This window comes from Numenius arquata, chromosome Z (genome assembly GCF_964106895.1).
Source record: "Numenius arquata chromosome Z, bNumArq3.hap1.1, whole genome shotgun sequence".
Taxonomy (NCBI): domain Eukaryota; kingdom Metazoa; phylum Chordata; class Aves; order Charadriiformes; family Scolopacidae; genus Numenius; species Numenius arquata.
Window position 1 is genome coordinate 39,728,563 of NC_133616.1, and position 22,040 is coordinate 39,750,602.

The 22,040-nt window shown below is 35.9% G+C and overlaps 1 protein-coding gene across 3 annotated transcripts in view; it reads left to right on the top strand.

The window, feature by feature from the left end:
* ALDH1A1 (aldehyde dehydrogenase 1 family member A1) overlaps nucleotides 1-22,040 on the top strand; it is a 37,044-nt gene that overhangs the window by 10,587 nt on the left and 4,417 nt on the right. For all 3 annotated transcript variants that reach the window (XM_074165663.1, XM_074165665.1, XM_074165664.1), the window contains exons 3-11: nucleotides 4,172-4,312; nucleotides 7,591-7,720; nucleotides 8,788-8,849; nucleotides 10,865-10,993; nucleotides 13,844-13,957; nucleotides 15,642-15,744; nucleotides 16,296-16,480; nucleotides 19,623-19,787; nucleotides 21,785-21,942. In XM_074165663.1, coding sequence (XP_074021764.1) covers nucleotides 4,172-4,312; nucleotides 7,591-7,720; nucleotides 8,788-8,849; nucleotides 10,865-10,993; nucleotides 13,844-13,957; nucleotides 15,642-15,744; nucleotides 16,296-16,480; nucleotides 19,623-19,787; nucleotides 21,785-21,942 — 1,187 coding nt within the window. The remainder of the gene's footprint in view (nucleotides 1-4,171; nucleotides 4,313-7,590; nucleotides 7,721-8,787; nucleotides 8,850-10,864; nucleotides 10,994-13,843; nucleotides 13,958-15,641; nucleotides 15,745-16,295; nucleotides 16,481-19,622; nucleotides 19,788-21,784; nucleotides 21,943-22,040) is intronic.

Here is a 22,040-nt window from a genome sequence, read left to right on the forward strand (position 1 = left end):
TGTAAAACATCACCTCATAGATATACCCACCCCGTATGTCTTCTGCTGCAAACATAATTCTTAGCTTTTTTATGAAGCCTTAATATTGTTTGTAAACAGATACTGAAAAACTGCTTTATTCTTAGGACCTTGCTCATATGAAGAAAGTTCTGAAGAATTATTTTTTGTTAATTTTTAATTTTTGTTAATATTTTTTGTTAATAATATCAATTCTTTGTTATCTTTGATTAGTGACATCTAATAATTTAATTGTTTGGGGCTATTTTTTTTGTTATTTTTTCCTGACTCCTCCTTACACAGTGATGTAATCTGTTCATTACACATTTATACGAGGCTTTTCATTATAGATAACATGAAATGGATGAATATGGATATTTTCCCACACAGACTCTGCAAAGATGGTCATTACCATCAGCATTTTTAGCTATGAATATGTCTTCTCATTACTGCCCCCTTCAAAAATTTGGTTTTGTGAAAAATGTATTGGAACATAGCCCTAATAGAGACTCTGAAGCTGAAGGTAACCTATCAAATAGACACAAATTCCATCAAAACTGGTTTCCTTACAGCTTGTTGAATTGATGAATTTAAGTGAAGGACTAAAAAGGTAGTTGGCACCTATAAACAAACATTTAGTTTTTATATTTCTGAGGTTTCTTAGTTGAAAATTACAGATAGATGCCACATAATCAAAAATATAATGAAAATATAAGCTCTCAAATAAACAGCTCTGTATTTTTGTTGTATTATGTGTTTTTCTGCTGAAAAGGACTTTCCTAGTACTACAATATACTTTAAATGTAAGTTATCATGTAAAGGGGTTAGTTTTTTTAATAGAACAGACAATGTTGCTTCAATAGTTTTAAAACCTATGACCAAATAAGTTTTTTATAAACACTGAGAAATTAAGTATGAGAAATGAATGTTCTATTTCCCGTTCACATGTATACAAAAAGTGATAACTGTGACTGAAAATAAAATTATTTTTATAATTAGTTTTTTGGTTCTTGCAAACATTTATTTCATTTTCAACACTTTGCCCTTCAAAGTAAAATTTTTACATCCAAAAGTGAGAAAATTTTCTTATATTTATCAAAAAAAGAAATCTGATGTTCATTTTAGTCAAGAAATATGGATATCTAGAATGATTTGTATGACAAGTGTGCATTATATGTAGTAGCAAAATGTCCACTAAATACCTTTATATCCATGAGAAATATTATAAAACTTATTAGCCATTTATCTGTGCTATAAACTCACCAAAAATTTCCTGACAATATAATAAGCAGAATCCTTTCAGAATATTTTAATTTCCTGTACAAAGATTCACTCTGAAATGAAATGCTCTTTTGAGAAATATATAGAAACCCAGTTCATTCAACATCCTGTGCTCATTGAATCATAGTTATTCTGTTCTGCAATTTCATCGTGAATCTCGTGGTAAACTTTGGCTCAAACGCTATCTGTGTAGCACAGGAGCAATAGTCACTACACATTATTAAGAAGGTAATAGTGAAGACCCATTTAAAACTTTTTATTAGACAAAGATGGCTGAGAAAGTCTGCATGAATCTGGCTTTTAATCATTTGATATGTCTAATAGTGAGTTCTTCAAATGCCACCTTCTTGCTTTTCTTTAGTCCCAGTTACTTGTACATAGTGCTCAGAGTCACTGAGATTATTTCAGGCTTTTTTTGTTCTCAGCCAAAGCATTTCATAAGCATGCTGTTAACTGCTGAGTCGTATCCCACTAGAACCTCAGATGCTTTTGATGTAAAATGCTACTTCTACTTCTTCTCTTTTCAGTGTTTAAAAACCAAATTACATTGCAAATCAGGCTGGCCTGATATTTGATCATCCTCAAATTAAACTACTCATGACCTGCAACTGTTCACTTACCATTCAAAATTTTTTGGAGCTTTCATTCCTTACAAGCAATCTAACGACTTGTTACATAAAGAGATAATACTGTTCAACACACAGGTTTGCTTTCTCTCCAATAATTTTGCAAACTAATGTGTAATGACAACTGCTATTAACTAAATTGCCAAGTGAAATGTACAAATCTAGTAAATTACACAGTCATTGTGAACCTAATATTCTAGAGCCTAGTCTTTAGATAATGAGCCAAGAGATTTTAGGAATTTAATTTGTGTGTACAATGGGCTTGACAAAGGGCTGTACACTGCCTTGCAGTGGTATTTAAAAAAAAACAAGTGGAGATTACAAAGCACAGACACACATGTGGGTGGGAACTGTTTTCCTTTCAGTTTGATGGCTCTTTCAAGCTACATTTGCTAATCCTAAAGGCCCCTAGTAATAAAAAAAACAGCTCAACAAATGGTCAGTGCGATGTAAAGTAAATATATTTCTGTAAAAGTCTAAACTAGCTCTGGAAGGAGTTATCAGCCTTTATATTCGTGGTGTAGATTTATATACCCAAATTAAATTTCATACAGTTGAAGAACATTTTTTTTTTCTTTTCATTCACGGCTCTATATTGACTTTATATAATCTTTCTTGGCTTAAATTATTTCTGCACTTGTAGTAGAAAGAACACTTGGCACTGTATTTAGTTTTCATTTACATTATTCACATAAGTATGACTTATGTTTTTCACTTGTTCATTTCCAGTAAAGGCCAAGGCATGCACCCTAAATCAAGTTGGAAAGCTGTAGCACAGTTATGATAGAAAGAGATCAGAAAAAACTAGAATGAATTAAATATTCATTGAATATGGTTTTCTGGGTCATAAATAAGTGATGAGGTATTGATGACATTCTGACAGATTCTGAAGAAAAGTAATTCTTTTTAGTCCAGTAGATTGCAGCTACCTGAGATAAGTGACTGGTCAGTATTACCCTATACTAATGACTGTGCTACTTGTAGAGATCCTTCCCATCTTTTTCCCAAACTTCCTGGAAAAAACCTTGCGAAGTTCCGTGGGCCTCCTGTCTAGCATATCTGTGCTGGGTTTTCCAGTCACTTACTCACCCCACTCCTGGCTTTTAAAAATTGGTTGTTGGCTACGAACACCAGTTAAAGATTCAAGATCCGGTTCAAACTTAGAACAATTGATTTTGGGGCTGACTTAGTTAACTTTGCTGACTTAGTTAACCTCAATAGTGATTTGCATTGAGGTTATTCTGGCAATCAGCACTACAAAAAAAAAAAATGTTTGAAAGAAATCCTTTAAACAATGCATGCAAATTACTCAGGGAAATGTGCCATGTATACATTCCTCCTTTTTTTTCCTTGAAATTTGTTTTTAATTTCTAATAAAAAAGTAGGATAAACCTCCTTTTTTTTAAAAAAAACTGTTTTCCTGAGAAAACTTTTATGCAAATTGTGAAATATAGAAAAATTCCAAGTACTAAAAGCCATTTCTCAAGAGATTATTAGTTGGGTTTTTGTATCCTGGAACAGCCTTACACAGAAAAGAGTTTCATATAATTAATTTTAGATTTTTCTGCTTTAGCAAAAAACAAATGATAAATAATAAATTATGCTATAAAAAACATTAATGCACTGACGATTTAGCTTGCTTACTGCAAAGACAATGCTTAGAGTTCACACTATTTAGGCTTAGCATTTTAACCCTGGTCAATGATTTAATTGTTAAAATTTATTCTAAATACAAATGTTCCTTAAAACTTTTGAAAACAAATACATTGATTTGTCTTCCTCAATCATAAATTTTATGAAACACTCTAAGGAACAGATTTTTCTAACCCGGTCTTCATCATACCACTGGATACTTTTGGATAATGTTGAGTACTTAAATATTTAACTTACAGATTTGGACATCTCTTTGTATGCAAAAGAGATTGAATTGCATCAGCAGTGTAATTGGTGGGTGTATCCCCAATTACAGACATAAGAAGGCAGAGGGTTTGAAAATGTAAATTTTAAAAATGGAGTTCCTTAGAATGTTTTTATTTTAGAAGCTTTGAGAACCCATCTGTTTGTCATACAACTTCACATTGCTGAAATGATAGCAGAAGTGTTGGAAAGAAAATTACCTGTGTATCTGACATTACTGTACTAATTCTGATTACACTGGGGTTGGTGTCTCTTATTTATCTTGCAGAACACCTTGCACATTTAACAACCAACAAGACTGATGATAGAATCAATTATTGATTATAAAAGTTTCTCTGTTTTCCCCACAGGCAGATGTTGACAAGGCTGTTAAAGCTGCTAGAGAAGCTTTTGAGCTTGGATCACCCTGGCGTACAATGGATGCTTCAGAGCGAGGAAGGCTCTTGAATAAACTAGCCGACTTAGTTGAAAGAGATCGGCTGATTTTAGCTGTGAGTATGCTATATGAACAAAAAGGCTGGGAAAAAAGCCTATGTCCTGATTTTTAAAGAAAGATACAAGCAAGCAAGCGTAAGATACTAAATCCTTGGAAAGTCAGGCTGTCTCAATACTTCTGTTTCTACAGTATTGTAAATGGACCTTATTAACATGGCTTGCACTCTGGTCTACTAACACCCCACATCCACGAAGTACTTGAGTATTTGATGAGCTTTAAGATGACACTTAGGCCACCTACAATCAATACAATTTCAATTGTTGATTCTTAAGGACACACTAACATTGACCACCTTAATACTTCACTAAACCAAGGCCTGAATCAAGGCCTAAACTCAAAGCCTGGCTCAAGTCTTACAGACGATAAAGTCAAAACTGGGAGAAATTTTGAATTTCATGCCTATGTATTTTGTTAGCACTGGTCCTTCATTAACTCCAGCTTGCAACTGGCAATGAGTGAAAAACCAGAACCAGAACCAAAAGCAGCAGGGAATTACTTATCAGTAGGAAGAATATACGGGTGAGGAATGATGTCCTGCCTTTACCACCTACTGTGTGTTGGTCATTTTACCACTCTTAACAGCAGACACATAGGCTATAGCACCAACACCTACTGATTGTGCTCTAAAGCAACAAAGAACATTTAAAATAAAAATGCATCACTGATTTGATAGAGGGTAGTACCCCTCATTCTTGTTTTAAAGTCCACATATGATGCTACCATTAAGACGATATGTTTGCTTTTTCAAGCACCTTCTGGAATTAACATTTAGGCAGGATAGTTGTTTGCACTATCCTGAAGATGAACCCTGTTTTTCTGCCAACAGTGTTAAAAATTTAAGAGAGCAGGAAAGCAGTATCCAGCACTCAGGATCGTCACTCAGATTGATCTAGTCACAATTTGAAGTATTTAGCCATTAGCTACATTCACATCATTGATAAGCTCATAAAACTTAAATCTTCAAAATATGTAAAACCTGCAAAGAATTTATTGCCCATTCTACTGTGGGCAGTGGGGGCAATACTCCTTATGGCTGTAGTATAGGAAGAAGCTTGCATGCATCCCAAACAGGTTTTTAAAAGAAAAATGAAAATTCAAAGGAACTGACATTATTTCCTTGAACTCCAGAGTCTACAACTGTCAAATTTATACTTTTCTTCAACCAAATTATTTCTCTAAATGAATTTTGTTGCCTTGATAAGGACTAATGATCACCCAGTTTCTCAGAAGAAAACTTGGATGGCTAGAACTTGTGTCTGTAACAACAGTAGATTTACTGGAGTTGAGAGAGACATAATTTTAAGGGAGTTAAATTTTTCATAGGAAAAGTATGTCCTCTTGTCAGTTAAATACTTGGTAAACTGGCATTTACTTCTTTATTGTACACCCTAAGGCATTACACATGCAAAGAGGATGGAGAAATAATCTTTTTTTCTACAGGAAAGTTGAAGCATTCAGGTTTTGTTCCCATTTGCCACTTTCATAATATAAAAGTATTTCTTTTCTCTGGGACCCCTCCCAAGTTTATATTTTACTGACTGTTTTTATTTCCTACACCTTACTTATACTATTGACTACTTTTCCCTTTTATATAAAATGTGTTTCAATTAAGTGCTTTCCAGACCGTGAAAATGGAGAGAGATTTTCTACACTCACAGCTTATCCTAACTGCAGAACTAGTACTGTAGAATAGCAAATAGCCTTGTAAACACTAGCAGTCAAAATAGACCCCTAAGCTCATTGTAAATACATTTTTCAATATTCGTACATCTGACCAGGATCAAAATTATTCCATTTCAGTGTTTCATAAAATGGTAAGATGCCTCTCCTGAAGCTCCAGAGGCTCAACAGCCCTATAGGTAGCCTACTGGAAGAATAAGTAAAAGCAGGTTACTGAAAGAGCCACTGAGAATATTTTTTCTTATGTTTCAGTCTGTTGTGATGTTCACAGCTATAGAGTTCATAAGTTTGACACCAGGGAAGAATATTCTCACTTGTCCACACAGAACAACACAGTGCCAGATATATTGCCTGGAATGACAAAAGCGTATCTCATTTAATCAGTTCCTTGATGCTAAAAGCCATCAAGCATTTCTGCCTTCTGCATTTTTTTTGTTCTCTTCCCAAGTGTTATATTTGCAATGTGTCTAAGATCTGACTAGATCTTGAAACTGTAGTTAGGGGTTTTCCTACTAAGTATCCTAACAGGATTGTTCACAGAGCTGAAGGTCTCCAGTGTCTCTGTGCTGAAAAACTTGAGAAAAAAATTCCAACAGTGTCAAGAAGGTGTTGACACTACTTAACAACTTGAGAATGGTCTTTAACTAGATGTCCCAACAATATAGGGATGTTAGAATGGCATAAATCCTCCCTAGATTTGGCTGGAAATCAACCCTATTTAGGGCTGGTATCTCTGTGGGATCATTAAAGCACTGTGGGTGGAAGAGAATTGATCAACTGAAAAGTTGTAGATGTTGAATGAATATTTGCTGATTATTATTCTCAACGTTTGTATCTGCCTGGAATGGAGAATCATGCTATGGAGAATCAGGCCTGGCTTCAAATATGTTAGTTATCTCCATTAGTAGTTAGCCAATAAAAGAGAGTCTCTTCTGTGTAAATATTTATTTGTCATAGTGAATTTTTCTAAGTTAAGAGTTCTTGATGGCTCAGATCTTTCCTTTGCACACCAAACACTCAAGGTATATTTGGAGTATTTTATTCTATGCTTTGAGTCTTCTTCCTCATATAAGTTGCTAATTAAGTGCCTAGAAAGGTGTTCCTTAATAATTAAGAACCACAAGATCCTAAGTTAATGTGACAGCGATTTCCAGGAAACTACTGCCTACCTTGGGTGTCAAAGCAAATAGGCTGAGGGAGGCCACCCATTTTATTTGCATCAGTTAGTTGCACAGACTCCTGGCTGATTTCTTCATCTACACTTGTAGAATATGTAAGATAAACAAGAACAGTGTAACTGACTCAGATGGGAGGAATGTTACTGTTTTTTCAGAACATCTCAACATTACAAATGTGCCATGATCATGTTATTTGCATAGCCCACTGTGAATAAAACATCAAGAAAATTTCTCATTTGTAAATCACTACCTTGGGTTTTTCAAATGTTAAGTATGCTTCAGAGTGGAATTAACCCAAAAGTTTGTACTAAAGCTGAAAACCTCTGAACTGAAACCAAAAGCTAGGTGACAAAGTACAAGCATGAGAACCACTATCAATATTTGATATTAACTCTGTAATTGCTGTTGTCTGCAGACAATGGAAGCCATTGATGGTGGGAAACTCTTTTCCACTGCCTACCTAATGGATTTAGGTGCCTGTATCAAAACGTTACGGTACTGTGCGGGCTGGGCTGATAAAATCCATGGGCGTACCGTTCCAATGGGTGAGTAGTTTATAGATAACAAAAGTACAGGACTGAAGCCAATGTGATCTGTAAAAAAATACCTTTTTCTAAAAGTTGTGCAACACAAAAAATATCTCAAATGGAAAATATTTTGAATAGTTCTTAATATAGGTTATTTAAGATTTATCATAGTGTTTGTTTTAAGCATTTAGTGCAGTTATTCACATTTATTTCTTGTTCTATACACCGCTAATATGTACTGTTTATTAACCAAAAGATTTTAGCCTGTAGGTACATCTAAGAAGTCTGATAGGTTACTTTTGTATAGCAATATATAATTTATACAATGGTACAGTAATGAAAACCAGGTATTTGCTTATTAAAGCTAAGATTAATGCAAACAGTAATATTTGTTTCAGTTATTGGATAATGTATTAAGAAGAGTACTAAGAGATAGGAATGAGGAAACATTCCTTTATTTTGCTGAAATTTCATTCCGTTCCCTCTCCCATTAAGCAGCTCTGTGAAAACATTGTTTCTAGCTTCATTCTCTCAGAAGGACAAAGAAAAGAATGGTAATAAAGAAGGAATTACGGAAAACTAGAGTGATAAATACTTCCAACTCTTTTGCATCACATAGATCTCTATCCTAGGCTTAATGGAACACATGTTTATTTGAATCAAAGAGAATTTTATACTTAATGGATTTGATTTAAGCTATGATCAAATATTAAAAAAATGTCTTATATGTATCTAGGATTGGAAGTAGTTTTTGAAAGAGCACTTTCCAAAAACAAAGGTGATAAAAGAAAAAGAAATGAGGAATGTGCATTGGTGTGCTGTGCATACCATATTGAGAAGCAGGGTTATCACTGCAGAAAGTCAGTCAGACTGGCAGAATCAAACCTTGGAGCTATGAAGAAAGTAGATATTGAATCCAGATGTACTTTATGGTTGTTTTTTTGCATAGTTAAGATTTTGAAAATATCATTTATAAGTAAAATTGTATCCAGCTAAGTTTAGTATCCAACTTTATCTTCTTTCTGATTTAACTGTTTCTCACAAATGTTTTTTCTGAACATCTAATTTATTTCTTCTTCTCCTAGATGGAAACTTTTTTACATTTACAAGACATGAGCCTATTGGCGTCTGTGGCCAAATTATTCCTGTAAGTTGGAGCCTTACAAAAATGTAAAACAGAAATGTTCCTGTTACAAATGGAAATGCTTTTGAAATTTTGTCTATGCAAGTGCATTTATGAAACATTACCAACTGGAAACTTTCAAATCCTAAAAGATAGAGACTGTCCTGAGAACTCATCAAATTCTGCAACATAGAGTTTTTGATGAGTCAGTCCAATCCAGTCTCATCTCTGTTCTCCCCTTATATGGAGGGAGAATAAATCTCAAAAGGCTGATTGATGGATTAGTTTAAAAGATAGGATTGTCTTTTGCTGGAACTGAAAGAATTAGAAATAAACAAGTAGGAGAGGGTAATATTTACAGCCTATTAACAATAAGCTTCTTAGGACCTGGAATGTCTGTTCTGCTCTGTACAGCGTCCAGACAGCTGGATCTTTGCTTATGACTAAGAGTCATTCACCATGTAGATGGTACAAGTAACAACACAAAGAATGTGCCCAATAACCACAGTGATACTAAGCCATATGTTCCCAAGCTCCTGTTCAGTGTCTAAATTCCCAATTTTGAAGTGAAGATTCAAAAAGTCTGCCTGAGTCTGAACATCCAAAACACTGAGGAACTCAACTTTTAAACTTATTTGTGAGATCTACACAGCTTTAATGGGTTGTTGTGAAAATGGTTATATGTGCTAAACACTCTCAATCCACCCACCTCTTTGCACGTGGTAGCCGTGGGCAGCCTGACCTGACCTGCTTGACGACCAGATGCTGAAATACTCGGCTTGTCTATCAGGTTTGCTCAGCCATGTGTGTCCCACACATGTTCCTGATGTCTTTCAGTTAAGCTTGCAGAGGTGTTATCTCTTTTTACCACCACATTGATTTAGACATCATTGGAATATGTATCCAGCCTCATACTTGGGAATCTGCTGGTTTAGATTCTCTTATATGTCAGGCACAGGGTATCTCAAGTAAAGCACTCAGACTCAAGTTATGCTAAAGAACTAGACCACTAGAAGACTAGATGTGGCCACTTTAAAAAAAAATTGCATTCTAGAGGTATAAGCAGTTAGTACAAACGCTGACTTCCCTTATAAAATGTTCGAAGACTTCTGAGTATATCTTTATTTTCACTTCATTGAAATGTAAACTCAAAAAGTTGGAGTTTTTCACATAAACTGAAAACTTTGTAGATTATTTGAATGTCACAAAACACTTTTGCTAGGTCAACAATTCCATTTCCCTCCCACTCATACAGTTCTTCTTTAATGATGAAGATTCAGAAAACCCTGTAATCCCTTACTTTGTGTTATTTGTGCTCTTGTAATTTTTGGGGGTGGGGTGAGATTGAAATCAGATAAGGAGAGAGATAAAGAACAGTTGCATGTGTCTCCTCCAAGCCTTTCTGACATGATAGGTAACTGTTAACTGCCTTTTTCCCCACTTTTGTAAAGGTAAGGCACACTGCATCTTTTGTAATGAGGCTTATGGGCCCAATGCTTCCAAAACTATTAGAAATATTCTCAAAGGGGCAAATCATTTTTCCCCAGCAACATTGTCCCTCATACTGCTGAATAAGGGGTCCAAAGGAGTCAGTTGCTCTGCTGTCCAGCTGGACTGACCACAATGGAGAGCTGCCAGTGAAACCTCCAGGGAAGAGCACAGGGGCAGCGTTACATGTTATTACCAGTTTTCTCTTAGAAAACTGAATTGCTGATGACTGTGATCATTTAAGATAGCAAAACTCCCAATTTCACCACTAGTCCAACAACTTTCTGTAAGGCTTTGTTAGAGGAGTACATTTACTGTCTCTTGAGGTTTTAACTAAAACTTTGGATCCCTTGGACTCACATACACCAAAATCACTGGTCTTTGTATAACACGGTTTGTCAGTTGCTTTTTGCAAAATATCTTCATTCTGAAAAGAGTTCAACAAAGAGTTCAACCACCCAGTTGACAATTTGTGCTATTATCATACAAAAAACAGAAAGCATTTTGGTGATGTATGAGAAATAGGATGCACCTTCTTGTTTGTCTTTCAGTGGAACTTCCCATTGGTTATGTTCATCTGGAAGATTGCCCCTGCCCTTTGTTGTGGAAACACGGTGGTGGTCAAACCAGCAGAACAAACTCCACTGACTGCCCTTTACATGGGATCCTTAATTAAAGAGGTAAATCAGCAACAACAGTTTTTTGCCTTTCTCAGAAATCTAAGAACATAGTGAAGCTGAAGGGCCACAGAGGTAATATAAGCCAGACTGTCCTCTGCAAGTACTTCTCGTTGCATGTGTGGCCTTGTACTATGGAGCTTACCTTACTGTTAACCACTGAAGCAAATCCAGGGCAAAAGCATGCATATCTTTCAGCCTAGTCCACACACGCACAAAAAAAAAAAAAAAAAAAAAAAAAAAATCCACCATAGCAATTTAGTAAACTTCATTCCTTGGCAAACATATTTGTATTACAAAAGCACAGTATCTTTCAAAGGCAAAAGTAAACAAGGAGCCAAGAGCAGAGTACTTAGAGTTCAGTAGCAATTACTATATTAACATAGTTATCACAGAAAGGACCTGTTTGTACAGCTAATTATTATTGTTTTTATATATATATATTTTTAACTGAACAAACCTTTCATCCATCTGGGTTTTTTATTAACAGGGAGATGTAAAATTGAACTGTTGACTGCTGCCAAACTGGTGAACTCTCTTCACACAGAAACTGGGAGAATACACTTTGCACTCTTGAACACAAGGAGCATGGTAGTTTCTCCAGTACCTCCAAAGTTACGTTGACTATTGTGCCCAGCCCAGCAAATACCCAACGAAGAACAGTTAAATAGTTCAGCTATCTTGCTTCCCAATAAAATCAACAAATGTAATCTAACATGTTTGAAGAGTTGGCACAGATGTCAATAATCACCGGCGCAGTAACCTTGCAGAGTGTTAACGAAAATGACTTGGCACATTTTATTATTCTGCTTCAAAACAATGATTCAGCAGAGCATATTGACTCGTTATGTGTTAATATTTCACAGAAACTAAATGACTACCAGGAAGGAGCATGACATAGTAAATGCTATTAGATAATATTGCAGAGGAGGAATTGTTTTAAAAAATATATCAGAAATACTTTCTCTATTAATTTTTAACTTTAAATACCAGAAAGTACATTTCTCTGAAAAAAGAACTTTTCAGGGAAAGTAACTCAGTTCTGCTCTGAGTCTAATGAAATATGTGTTCTGATATTCTGATTTCCTCAGCTCATAAGTGGAAATGTGATCAGTGGTCATCTTTGTATGCACATTTACAACAGTTACAGAGTGGTAGTAACTGTTATAACACCAGAGTATTTTTAATAAAAGGCAAGATGAGTCTCATTTTACCCATTCATTAAGTGTTCAACTGGATGAGAAGCGTATAACTGTTTTATGTATTTGGTGTATTATCTGGTGGATATTGTGGAGCTTTAAAACAGACAAATATTTATCTTATCAAGTCCTTCAACATTTATTCACCCAAATCTAGTTGAGTTTCAAATTACACCCAGATTACCCAAATGAAGTTGGTGCCCAAATCCCTGACAGTGATCAAAACCTCAGTGGTCATTTCAGTAGCTCCTTTAGACTTTTTTTGTGAAAATTTCTGATGATCTACTTCTCAAGTGTCCACATGAAAAAAAATAATTTATTAACTTTTGGTAATCTTCACTATCCTTTTTAATAGTCCTCAGAAGGCTTCTTTGCTAATACCTAGACAATATCTTCTAATACAAATGTGGAAATTAAATGCCCAAAGTAACACAGTGTGAATTAGTCCCATAAATAATACTCTTCATACTTTTCTCTACAAATTAAGTATGAAACACAATGCTAAGCAAATAGAAGGAACCTCATCATCTCATCAGTTCCAGGGTAAACTTTAATCTAGACTATTAAATGAGCATAAAAAGTTTTGATGGAGCATATCTGATCATAAACCTGCAAGGAACTGAAGTTGCTTGAACATAAGTAATTGTCTGGTGTCCATAAGGCAGGGCATGATGTTTACAAGCTGTAACTCACCAGCTCAAATTCACTATTTTCTGAATGAAAATAGAACCTTTGCAAGTAATTCCAAAGTCCTGTTTAATGCTAAAAAGAGACTAATTTAAGTGATAATCCAGGAGGTGCATCTTTTTGGTCTTTTAATTCTGTTTGCTCTGCTTCGTAACTGCCATTGAGATCCTGTAGCTGCTATATAAACTGACAGGAAATCCAGTTGCACTTCACACATCCATGGAAGTTTTCCTGACAAGCTGTTGGAAGAAAATAACTTATTTTGCCTATGAATGGAACATAACTAATACAGAATTGGTGGGAAACAGTAGGTTTGATTTGACTCACAAGAAAAGCCTCTTTAAATAGAAAATTTATAAATACTGGAAATGTGCATATCTCAGGTAGTCAGGTTTCTCATGCTCAGTGGCTGATCTGTACCTTCTGTGCTGTACAATCTCATGTTGCCCACTTTCTACTTTCAACCCACATCCAGAGGAATAAACAAAGATGTTGAGTTTGAAGTACCATTTACATCATTCTTAATGGAATTTCAGTGTAGGTCAGCAGGTCATGAATTAAATTCCATTTAGCATGCGGGACAATGAGTAGAAGTCATCAAGCACACAGGAAGATTCAAATAGCTTTAATGAAGCAGACATGAAATTAAGCAATCTTTTTCTTTACACATCCTATGGGGAGAAAAGAAAAAATAATTTTATTCCTTATCAGTGGCAATGAATAAGAACTAAAAGCAAATGTTTTGTTGCTTTTTCTTAAAAAGAGCCAGTTCTATAGCCTAAAATATAAGTGAGGAAAAGAGGGCATAAATTATGTAAGAATGAACACATTTGGGGCTCTAGGGTTGAGAATAACTGTATGCCTGAGAAAAGGTGGCTGGAGAACTAAAAAGGGAATTAAGACTATATGATATGTTCTTCTAGTCATTATCCTTCCCAAATTTACAGGGTTCTCTCTTTCAATTCAGGCAGGATTTCCACCTGGAGTTGTGAACATTGTGCCAGGCTTTGGACCCACTGCTGGAGCAGCAATTTCTCACCACATGGATGTAGATAAAGTAGCTTTCACAGGCTCTACAGAGGTACTATAATGAATGCAAGAAAATATAAGCAGGAACTGTGCCCCTCTGATTCCCAGAAATGATTTAATGTCTAAATTGTTCTATGTAACTATTTTAACTTCTTTCTTTCTTTTGGCTTCTGGTTTGTTAAACAAAGTCTGTTTAATGATTTGTTGGTTATTATTAACTTTGAACATATTTAAACAATGTTTGTATTGCAGGAAAGCCCTTCAAACAAAGGCACTCCATGAGCTACAATAGGTTCTAGTATACCGAGGCTATTTTAAGTCTTGTCCCCTAAAAAGAAAATGTTTTCATAACTTTCTGTTTTCTTCATTTTTTTAAGAATAATTATTTTTAAAAATGCAAAAACTGAAACAGGTTGTGCTCCACTCTCTTTAATTTTATTAACAACAAGATGGTAGGAGGGTACTTCAGAAATCTCATTCCTGGTTCTGCACACATTTAGGTGAGGTATTGACTTTTTAGTATTTGAATGATACTGATGATCATCTGGGTGGTCTTAGAAGTGTATTTGAATATTTATCAGTTTAATAATTGAAAGGAAAGTCACTGTTAATTTTCCCTAACCTTCTCTCTGAAGAAGTGTCAGTGATACAATTGAGGATTTGTCAGTGCAGGCATTATATAACTATATCCTTAACACAGTACATTATATTATCTCCCTGCACACATGCTACATCGAAGAGCTGCTAACTGGTCTCTTAACTTTTTGGATGTACACTCCAAAGATAAATATCACTGTCTCATGTCATAGCTCAGTACGCACTGAGTACAAGAGCTATGTTTACTCTTAGAAACCTTTAGCTTTAAAGTAACAGGGAAAATAACCAAACCAAGACCCCAACATCTTAGAAATATCCCACAGATGTTCCAAATGGACAGCAACAACTACAATTCCCAATGCCCCTGTCCCTCCAATGGCAGGTGGACCAGAGGGTGTATTCATAGACTTTGGTGACAGTCCTCTTCTTCTGACAATGAAAATGAGCAGCGAGAAATGAAGGCAGGAAGGCTGACAGAGAAGGCAGATATCTGATGGTTGCTACACATGAACAGTTACAGACGAAAGCCAGAAGGACTACAAGGATGTTTTCCTGTCACAATTTTTCCAGGACAATTCATATTAAGTAGTTCCTTTAATTATGTCACCAATGGAAAGAAGCAGGATAGGGGTTCTTCCTCACAGTGTCCATTTCCTCCTCTTCTTTCTTCGAAGGGAGAAACTAGAATAAGCAAGAGTTGGCCATGCAGGCAGTGTAGATATCTACTTTTACTCTCATACACTTTGTGCATCAAAGGGCTTTTCAATGTACAAAACAGAAGAGTTTCAACTTAATGGGGGTAACTGGCAGAGCAGGAATCAGTACCTACTTTAAGTTACAAGCAAGTAGAGTGGTGGTAACCAAAAAAAAGCACCAGACAACATTGGCAGTTAACTTGAGCATGTCCAGAGAGAAACTCTTCTAGAAAGCATTCTTGTTTTGTAGACTGCAAGTCACCTGCACCATTACTCTTCTTTTAGCATTTATTTATGTTTGTTTGTTTGTTTGTTTTTCATTTCTACAAATACTGGGATAGTAGACAACTGTGAACTGATTTTCACTTTTGAGGAACTCAGAGAAGTGTTACTGAGGTCAGAATAAACTTTTTGAGATGAAGCTGTCTTCACCCTACCTTTTAGGTTGGCAAACTGATTAAAGAAGCAGCAGGGAAGAGCAATCTGAAGAGAGTTACACTGGAACTTGGAGGAAAAAGTCCTAACATTATATTTGCGGACGCAGACTGTTAGTAGCATTTTTATTATATAAACCTACTCCTTTTGCAAATCCCATGTTCTTTTTCTTTTCTTTGTCAGTAAATTATTTGTACTTGTTTAATGAAGGAGTAATTTTTAAGGTGCTCTGGTCATGCCATAGTTTTAAGTTAGATTGCCACCAAAAATTGTTAGCTCCTGAATGGATATGAACCTCTGATGATCTGTCCACCCTTACTGTAGTTAAAGATCATCCTAATGCAACATGAATGCAGAACCAAAAGCAGCTAGATGGATCTTGTACAGGTTATTAATTTTCTCTTGGTACTGCTGATAGGGCAAACAATGTTGAATCTACATTTCACATAGAACAGCTGAATGTGTGTTTGTCTAGGGGTACCATGCTACTTTTGATAAGAGTAGTTTTTGGACATAAGTAAATGGAAGAATATCTGTGGTTTAAAGGGCCAAAAAATAAGAAGTGCTAAAAGGGGAAATGAGATGCAGTGATCAAGGTTTGTGAAGCATTTATGATGTGACCATTCAAATTTACGATCTGATGAACTCTTCATTTCTTTGCAGTGGACACTGCTGTGGAATTTGCACATATTGGTCTGTTCTACCACCAGGGACAGTGTTGTATAGCAGGTTCTAGGATTTTTGTTGAAGAGCCTATTTATGACGAGTTTGTTCGCCGGAGCATTGAACGAGCAAAGAAGTATACTCTTGGGAATCCTCTGTTGCCTAGTGTACAGCAAGGCCCTCAAGTAAGTAATGTTATGTGTTTCCCATATAATTGTGACACGACATCACAGTTTAATGTACTTCTAAACCTATTGTTGCATTAGTGTCAAGACTAAGTACAGTTGTAGAGTGGTTTGTCTGGAGAACCAGCAAGTAAAAACTGGAGTGATGGTTGTTTGTGCCACTATCACAGGCCTAAGGGTGAGACTTCTTTCTCTTTTCTAGTTCCTTTTACTATGGAATAGGAACAACTATATAGAACTGAAATGCTTTGAGGAAGCTCCCATGCAACCACTGTAAAAGAGCAAGTGTGATCATCTATGTCAAAGATTACTAACATTATATTCAAACAGTGCCACTGTAAGTGGGTAGCTTGAGGAAATAAAATTTAGTAGTGTCTTTTTCCCCTTTTCAAAGTGTTAGTGTTCCATGATGCTACTCTCAGTTTTAGAATATTGTGCAATCAAAATGCAAAATTTTGTCCTTTTTGCTGCTTATGTGTACAGGTTATGCCAACAGCTGCCTCATTAAGTGAAGGCTAAAATGCAACATTAAAAAACATTGCTATCACAATACTGTGGATTCAGTGGATCACACTAGACCACTGTTTAATTAGTTTTCACCTAGAATCTTATTTCCATATCAGCTTGTACTACGGGTTATATACTTTCTTGGCAGATTATTGATTTGATTTTGTATTTGATTATCTTAGAATAAAAAACTATAATAGAGACAAAGCAAAAGCTGTAGAGAATGTAACTCCCACACATTTGATAATGTTACATGTTCTTCATTGGTTATCACAGTCATTTTCTGTAATCAATGACACCAAGTAAATTGCAAAACTGCATTCCAAGCCACACAAGCTTTGGAGAATTTAAAAATACTAAAGATGCTATTTTAGTATCCTGCAGTGTGTCTTGCTAACAAGCTATATGTTCAGCTGAACAAATGCCAGAGGATGGGAAGATTGAAACAAGTAAGCTCCAGGTGTCTGCTGTACAGCTAATACAAAACTAACAGAAATCCACTTTCACGTCATTGTGGCTTTACTGAGTTTGAAATTCATGCTTACAATCTAAATGAGAGTTGAAAGTAAACACTAAAAAAATCCCAGAAGGTTAAAGATGGGAAAGAAACATTACTGAAAACATTTGAAAGAGCATGAAGACTCTTTTCTCCTCCAGTCACATTATTTGCCTATCTTAACTTCTTTTTCTTCTTAGCAAGCTTTAGCAGAAACTTTTTCATAGATTAACAAAGTTCCCCTTTCAGAAGTGATACGATCCTATTTAATGGAAAATTGTAACCATGCAGTTTAGGGGCATTTTTTGGCGGTAATTTTGTTAAATATCTCTTTTTGCCTTCAAATTCCTTGATGTGCTTTAACTAATTCTTTCTAGAAACAAAAAATGATAGCCTGTATCTGGCATATTCACTGTGATCTCTTGTCATAGAGACTCCTTGAAAGCTGTATTTGTCCTACAGTTTACAGGCCCACTGGGGCAGCACCTGCCTCAGGCAGCAAGTTTGTGTAATGCTTTGCACAGTGGGCACCAAAGGAGAGCCAAAAGCCCTACTGGAATGCAAAAGATCATATATATGCTAATTCACACTTTATTAAGAAAAATAATGATTATAATAATAACAAAGGAACAACTGACAGCAACATGATCTATATCATCAAAACCTTGTCTTCTCTTCAAGATGTTTATGCACAAGAGATATTTGGCCACCAAGGTAGCAGAAATTTTATGTCTTCAGCATGCGGTAATGCAATTGTTTGAAAGCAAAATGACAAGGGAAGCACAGTGAACTAAAAACCACCTCCTTACAAATATCCGTATAAATTCATATCCTTATAAATATAAACTTTTATCACAGCTTTAGCTGAATAGCTGTTTAGTCTAATACACATCCAGGATTCCCCAGAACCTTTGAAAATATTGTTGTGTCCTATGATCATGGTAATACTTGTTGCTCAAACTGAAATGCAAACTTTTTACTGCATGAATAAGAGAGTAAGATACACACCAAGATACGCACCTACTCTGCTGACTGATGAGTATGATCACAGAGAAGCTTCTCTGCAACAGTCCCCCAGAAGTTATCTCAGTATCTTCGTGAGCCAGTGCTTGAAAGGCTGAACTCTGAAAGAGTGAAGGAAAGAATCATGAAAATGGAACAACTGGAAAAAAAAAACCACCACCAAATAAGAGGGTGTTAGAGGGCTCTACCAAACAAGCTTTACTCCTGAGTTTTTCTTGACATAAATGTTATCTTATGTGGTTTCCCTTCAGGTCTGAAGCGGTGATTGGTTGATTTAGAAAGGGAGGAGAAGAAACAATACGTGATCTGTTTCTAGTCCCAATTTACATGATTTCCTTTTATGCTCTTTGTCACTGAAAACTGGAAAAGCCTAGAGAAACATAAGCCCCTATTATATTTCCACCATAAATGCATTTTCCAGCCAAAGACCATGCATTTTGCTATGCTATAGAGCCAAACCGCAATATGCTTTGCATTTGTTGAATTTGTCGGTAGGCTTGGGCGAGTGGAGGGACAGAGACTGGCTTTGTACCCTAAACAATCTACCATCTATGTTTCTCAAACCACACATGTAAGTGTCCTTATTCCACTAGTAAATCAGAATGAACTGAAAAAAACGTTGAATTTCATTTCTGTTTTACTGTTGCTTTTGAACTTTCTTTAGCAGTTTAGGAAAACAGAATGGCCAATCCACCAGACTTAGTGAAGTACAGAAAAGTCTCGCTGCTTAGACCAAGATCTCTGTTATTTTTGCAGAATCAAGCTCAGCAATTTTTATTTTGATGGACCATTTGCAGTTGGCGAGTACTGGGAGAAGTATAATGCACATTAATTTTATAGATTTTTTTTCCTCTTTTTGCTAAAGAAAAACAGGGTATCAGTCCCTGTACAGCTGGTTCTGCTACGTCAAAATTTCTGATTACTGCTCTATTTGAGAAAAGCCTGTGAAGTTTTGAGAAGTTACTGACAAGACTATTTGCAGGGGTCTCCAGCTGTTCCACTTCAAGACTTGCAATTGAACAAAGCTGAAACATTGTTAAGTTTTGCTTAATGAGCTAGAAGACCAATTATTATCAGTGTGTGCTGTTTTTATCCCTGTGATATCTTTTCCTTTAGATTGATAAAGAGCAGTTTCAAAAAATCCTGGAGCTAATTGAGAGTGGGAAAAAAGAAGGAGCCAAACTGGAATGTGGAGGAGTTCCATGGGGAGACAAAGGTTACTTCATCCAGCCCACAGTTTTTTCTAATGTTACGGATGATATGCGCATTGCCAAAGAGGAGGTAAATAAACTCTTGGCAGTATGTACTCTCACTGGAGATTGTCTGTTTAAATGTCTGTACAAAATATCCATTTAGAAGGTCAAGTGGCTACATAAAAATGCTCTCAGCAAATCTGTTGTTCTATCCTGATGGTGTTTAAGATGCTTTTATTGGTTTCTGATACCCATTTCACCAACTCAGTAGAGGTGAGGGAGGGGAGTATGAGGCTGGCCTGCCAATAAAGGCTCCAGTTTAAGCTGACACTAGATAAGAAATGCTGAGGTTCGGACTGTTTACATCACCCCATACTGCCCATGTCTCACATATCAGAGTCACAGTAACCGGTAGCAGAGAAGCAAACCTTGAAGGCACAGCTTGTGAACTCTTTGCACTGCTGAAGGAACCACTTAAGTTGGGGCTTGAACACAATATGCATCAAGCAGCTATTTTGCAAGAAGAGAAAACAGATTGTGCTTCCACAGGCATTTTGTTGGTGACAAAACCAGCAAAGCAGAGTTTTGCTTCTGCAAGGTTGTTTAACCTAGATGAGTTTGTAGAAGTGTCTAGATAGCATTGAAGGTGGTTTTACTGACTCAACTAAGGTGGCAGTGCCCAGACAGCAGTGATCATCTGAAAGTAATGGGAGTTAGGACTGCAGAGCTGCTATGCCATTGGGAAAAACAGTTCTGCAAACGTAACCTCGACGTCCAGTCATGACATCTTCTCTTTGTTTTCTACATTCATCTTGATTAATAACTACGGCAATTGTACTGAAATTGGTGTCCATTAAACTTCTTCATACTAGAAAGCTTCTTCAAAATTATTACAAATCAAAGTGTTGCTTTATATAGCCAGTGATATCGCTGATGTAGTCTGCTGAACATAGCTAGTACGTTCAACAAGAGTCAACAGGCTGAGTAAAAATGAACACCAGAGCATCTAGAACTAATTGTGAGTGAGAGAGAGCTGTAAAACAGGAGAGAACTGTATGAGAAATAATTTGGATTGTTTCTGTTGGTCTGGGAGGCAGGTAGGAAACTGCACAGAGGTATGTTTCTTCACAGATCTATTAGTTTCCTTTAGGTCTGCAGTACAAGAACTGCTTCTCTCACACTATTTTTAGTGTATTGAATAATGAAACCCCAGAGAGCCAAGGCAACTTAAAGAATATCAAGATTCTGAAACTCACAGCTTGGACAGTGGGGGAACTTTCCATGTTTTTTTGATCTATGTAAATCAACTCCTGCAACTCTAATTAGAAACTAGCATTAAACACTTTCCTGGAAAATCAAGTGGGAAGTTCATGATCTGTGAAAATGGAAGTAATGAGATGTGGTAATGTCCCCTTGCCCTACACAGCCTTTACACTGTGTGGTGGGCATGGGCACCTCTGGGTGAGAACACCGAGTGGCAGTAGTGAGAAAGACAAGCCTGAGGGACTATTATCTCACATAACACTCATAATGGAGAGCAGAATTAGCTATTTCACTTGGCATACGTGCCGAGTTGTGCAGCTACCTGCAGAGATAAAAGTCTAATAGAAATTTTAGGAGGAGGAAAAGTTGAATATCATTCTCAAATCTAAAACTGGAGCTTACCAAGAAAACACCAGTTTGTTGGTAACCAGTATGGATATGCTACATGCTTTGACTTCATGTTAACTACCTTTATGGTGGTTGTCTTTTCATTTATTTGTTTTTATTATTTATTTATTGATTGATTTATTAATCATTTTACAATATTGATTTATTAATCATTTAAGATCATTATTAAATTAATCATTTACAAATCAAGATTCATTAATCTTGATTTGCTCTATGCTGCAAAAAATCTTATCTTTATGCAAATTTATAATCCTTTTTAGAACTCTTCTGAGATGTACACTCTTGACTGAATGAATTCATGAATAAGGTCATCTGACAAAATTTAAAAATATGGGTTATTTACTTTAGTAAATTATTACTATTTACAGTAAGCTATACTAGTCCACTTCATATATTTACATGTGTCTGAAACAGATATTTGGACCTGTTCAACAAATCATGAAGTTTAAAACTATAGATGAGGTTATCAAGAGGGCAAATAATACTACCTATGGCTTAGCAGCAGCAGTTTTTACCAAAGACATTGATAAAGCACTGACGTTTGCAGCTGCTCTTCAGGCTGGAACAGTATGGTAAGTAATGGGTTTTTTTATTTCTTCCTTCAGAACTGCAGGTGCCAATGGAGTAACTGTAGGGCATTTTAACACTTCTTTGGGTGGTATACTTTTAT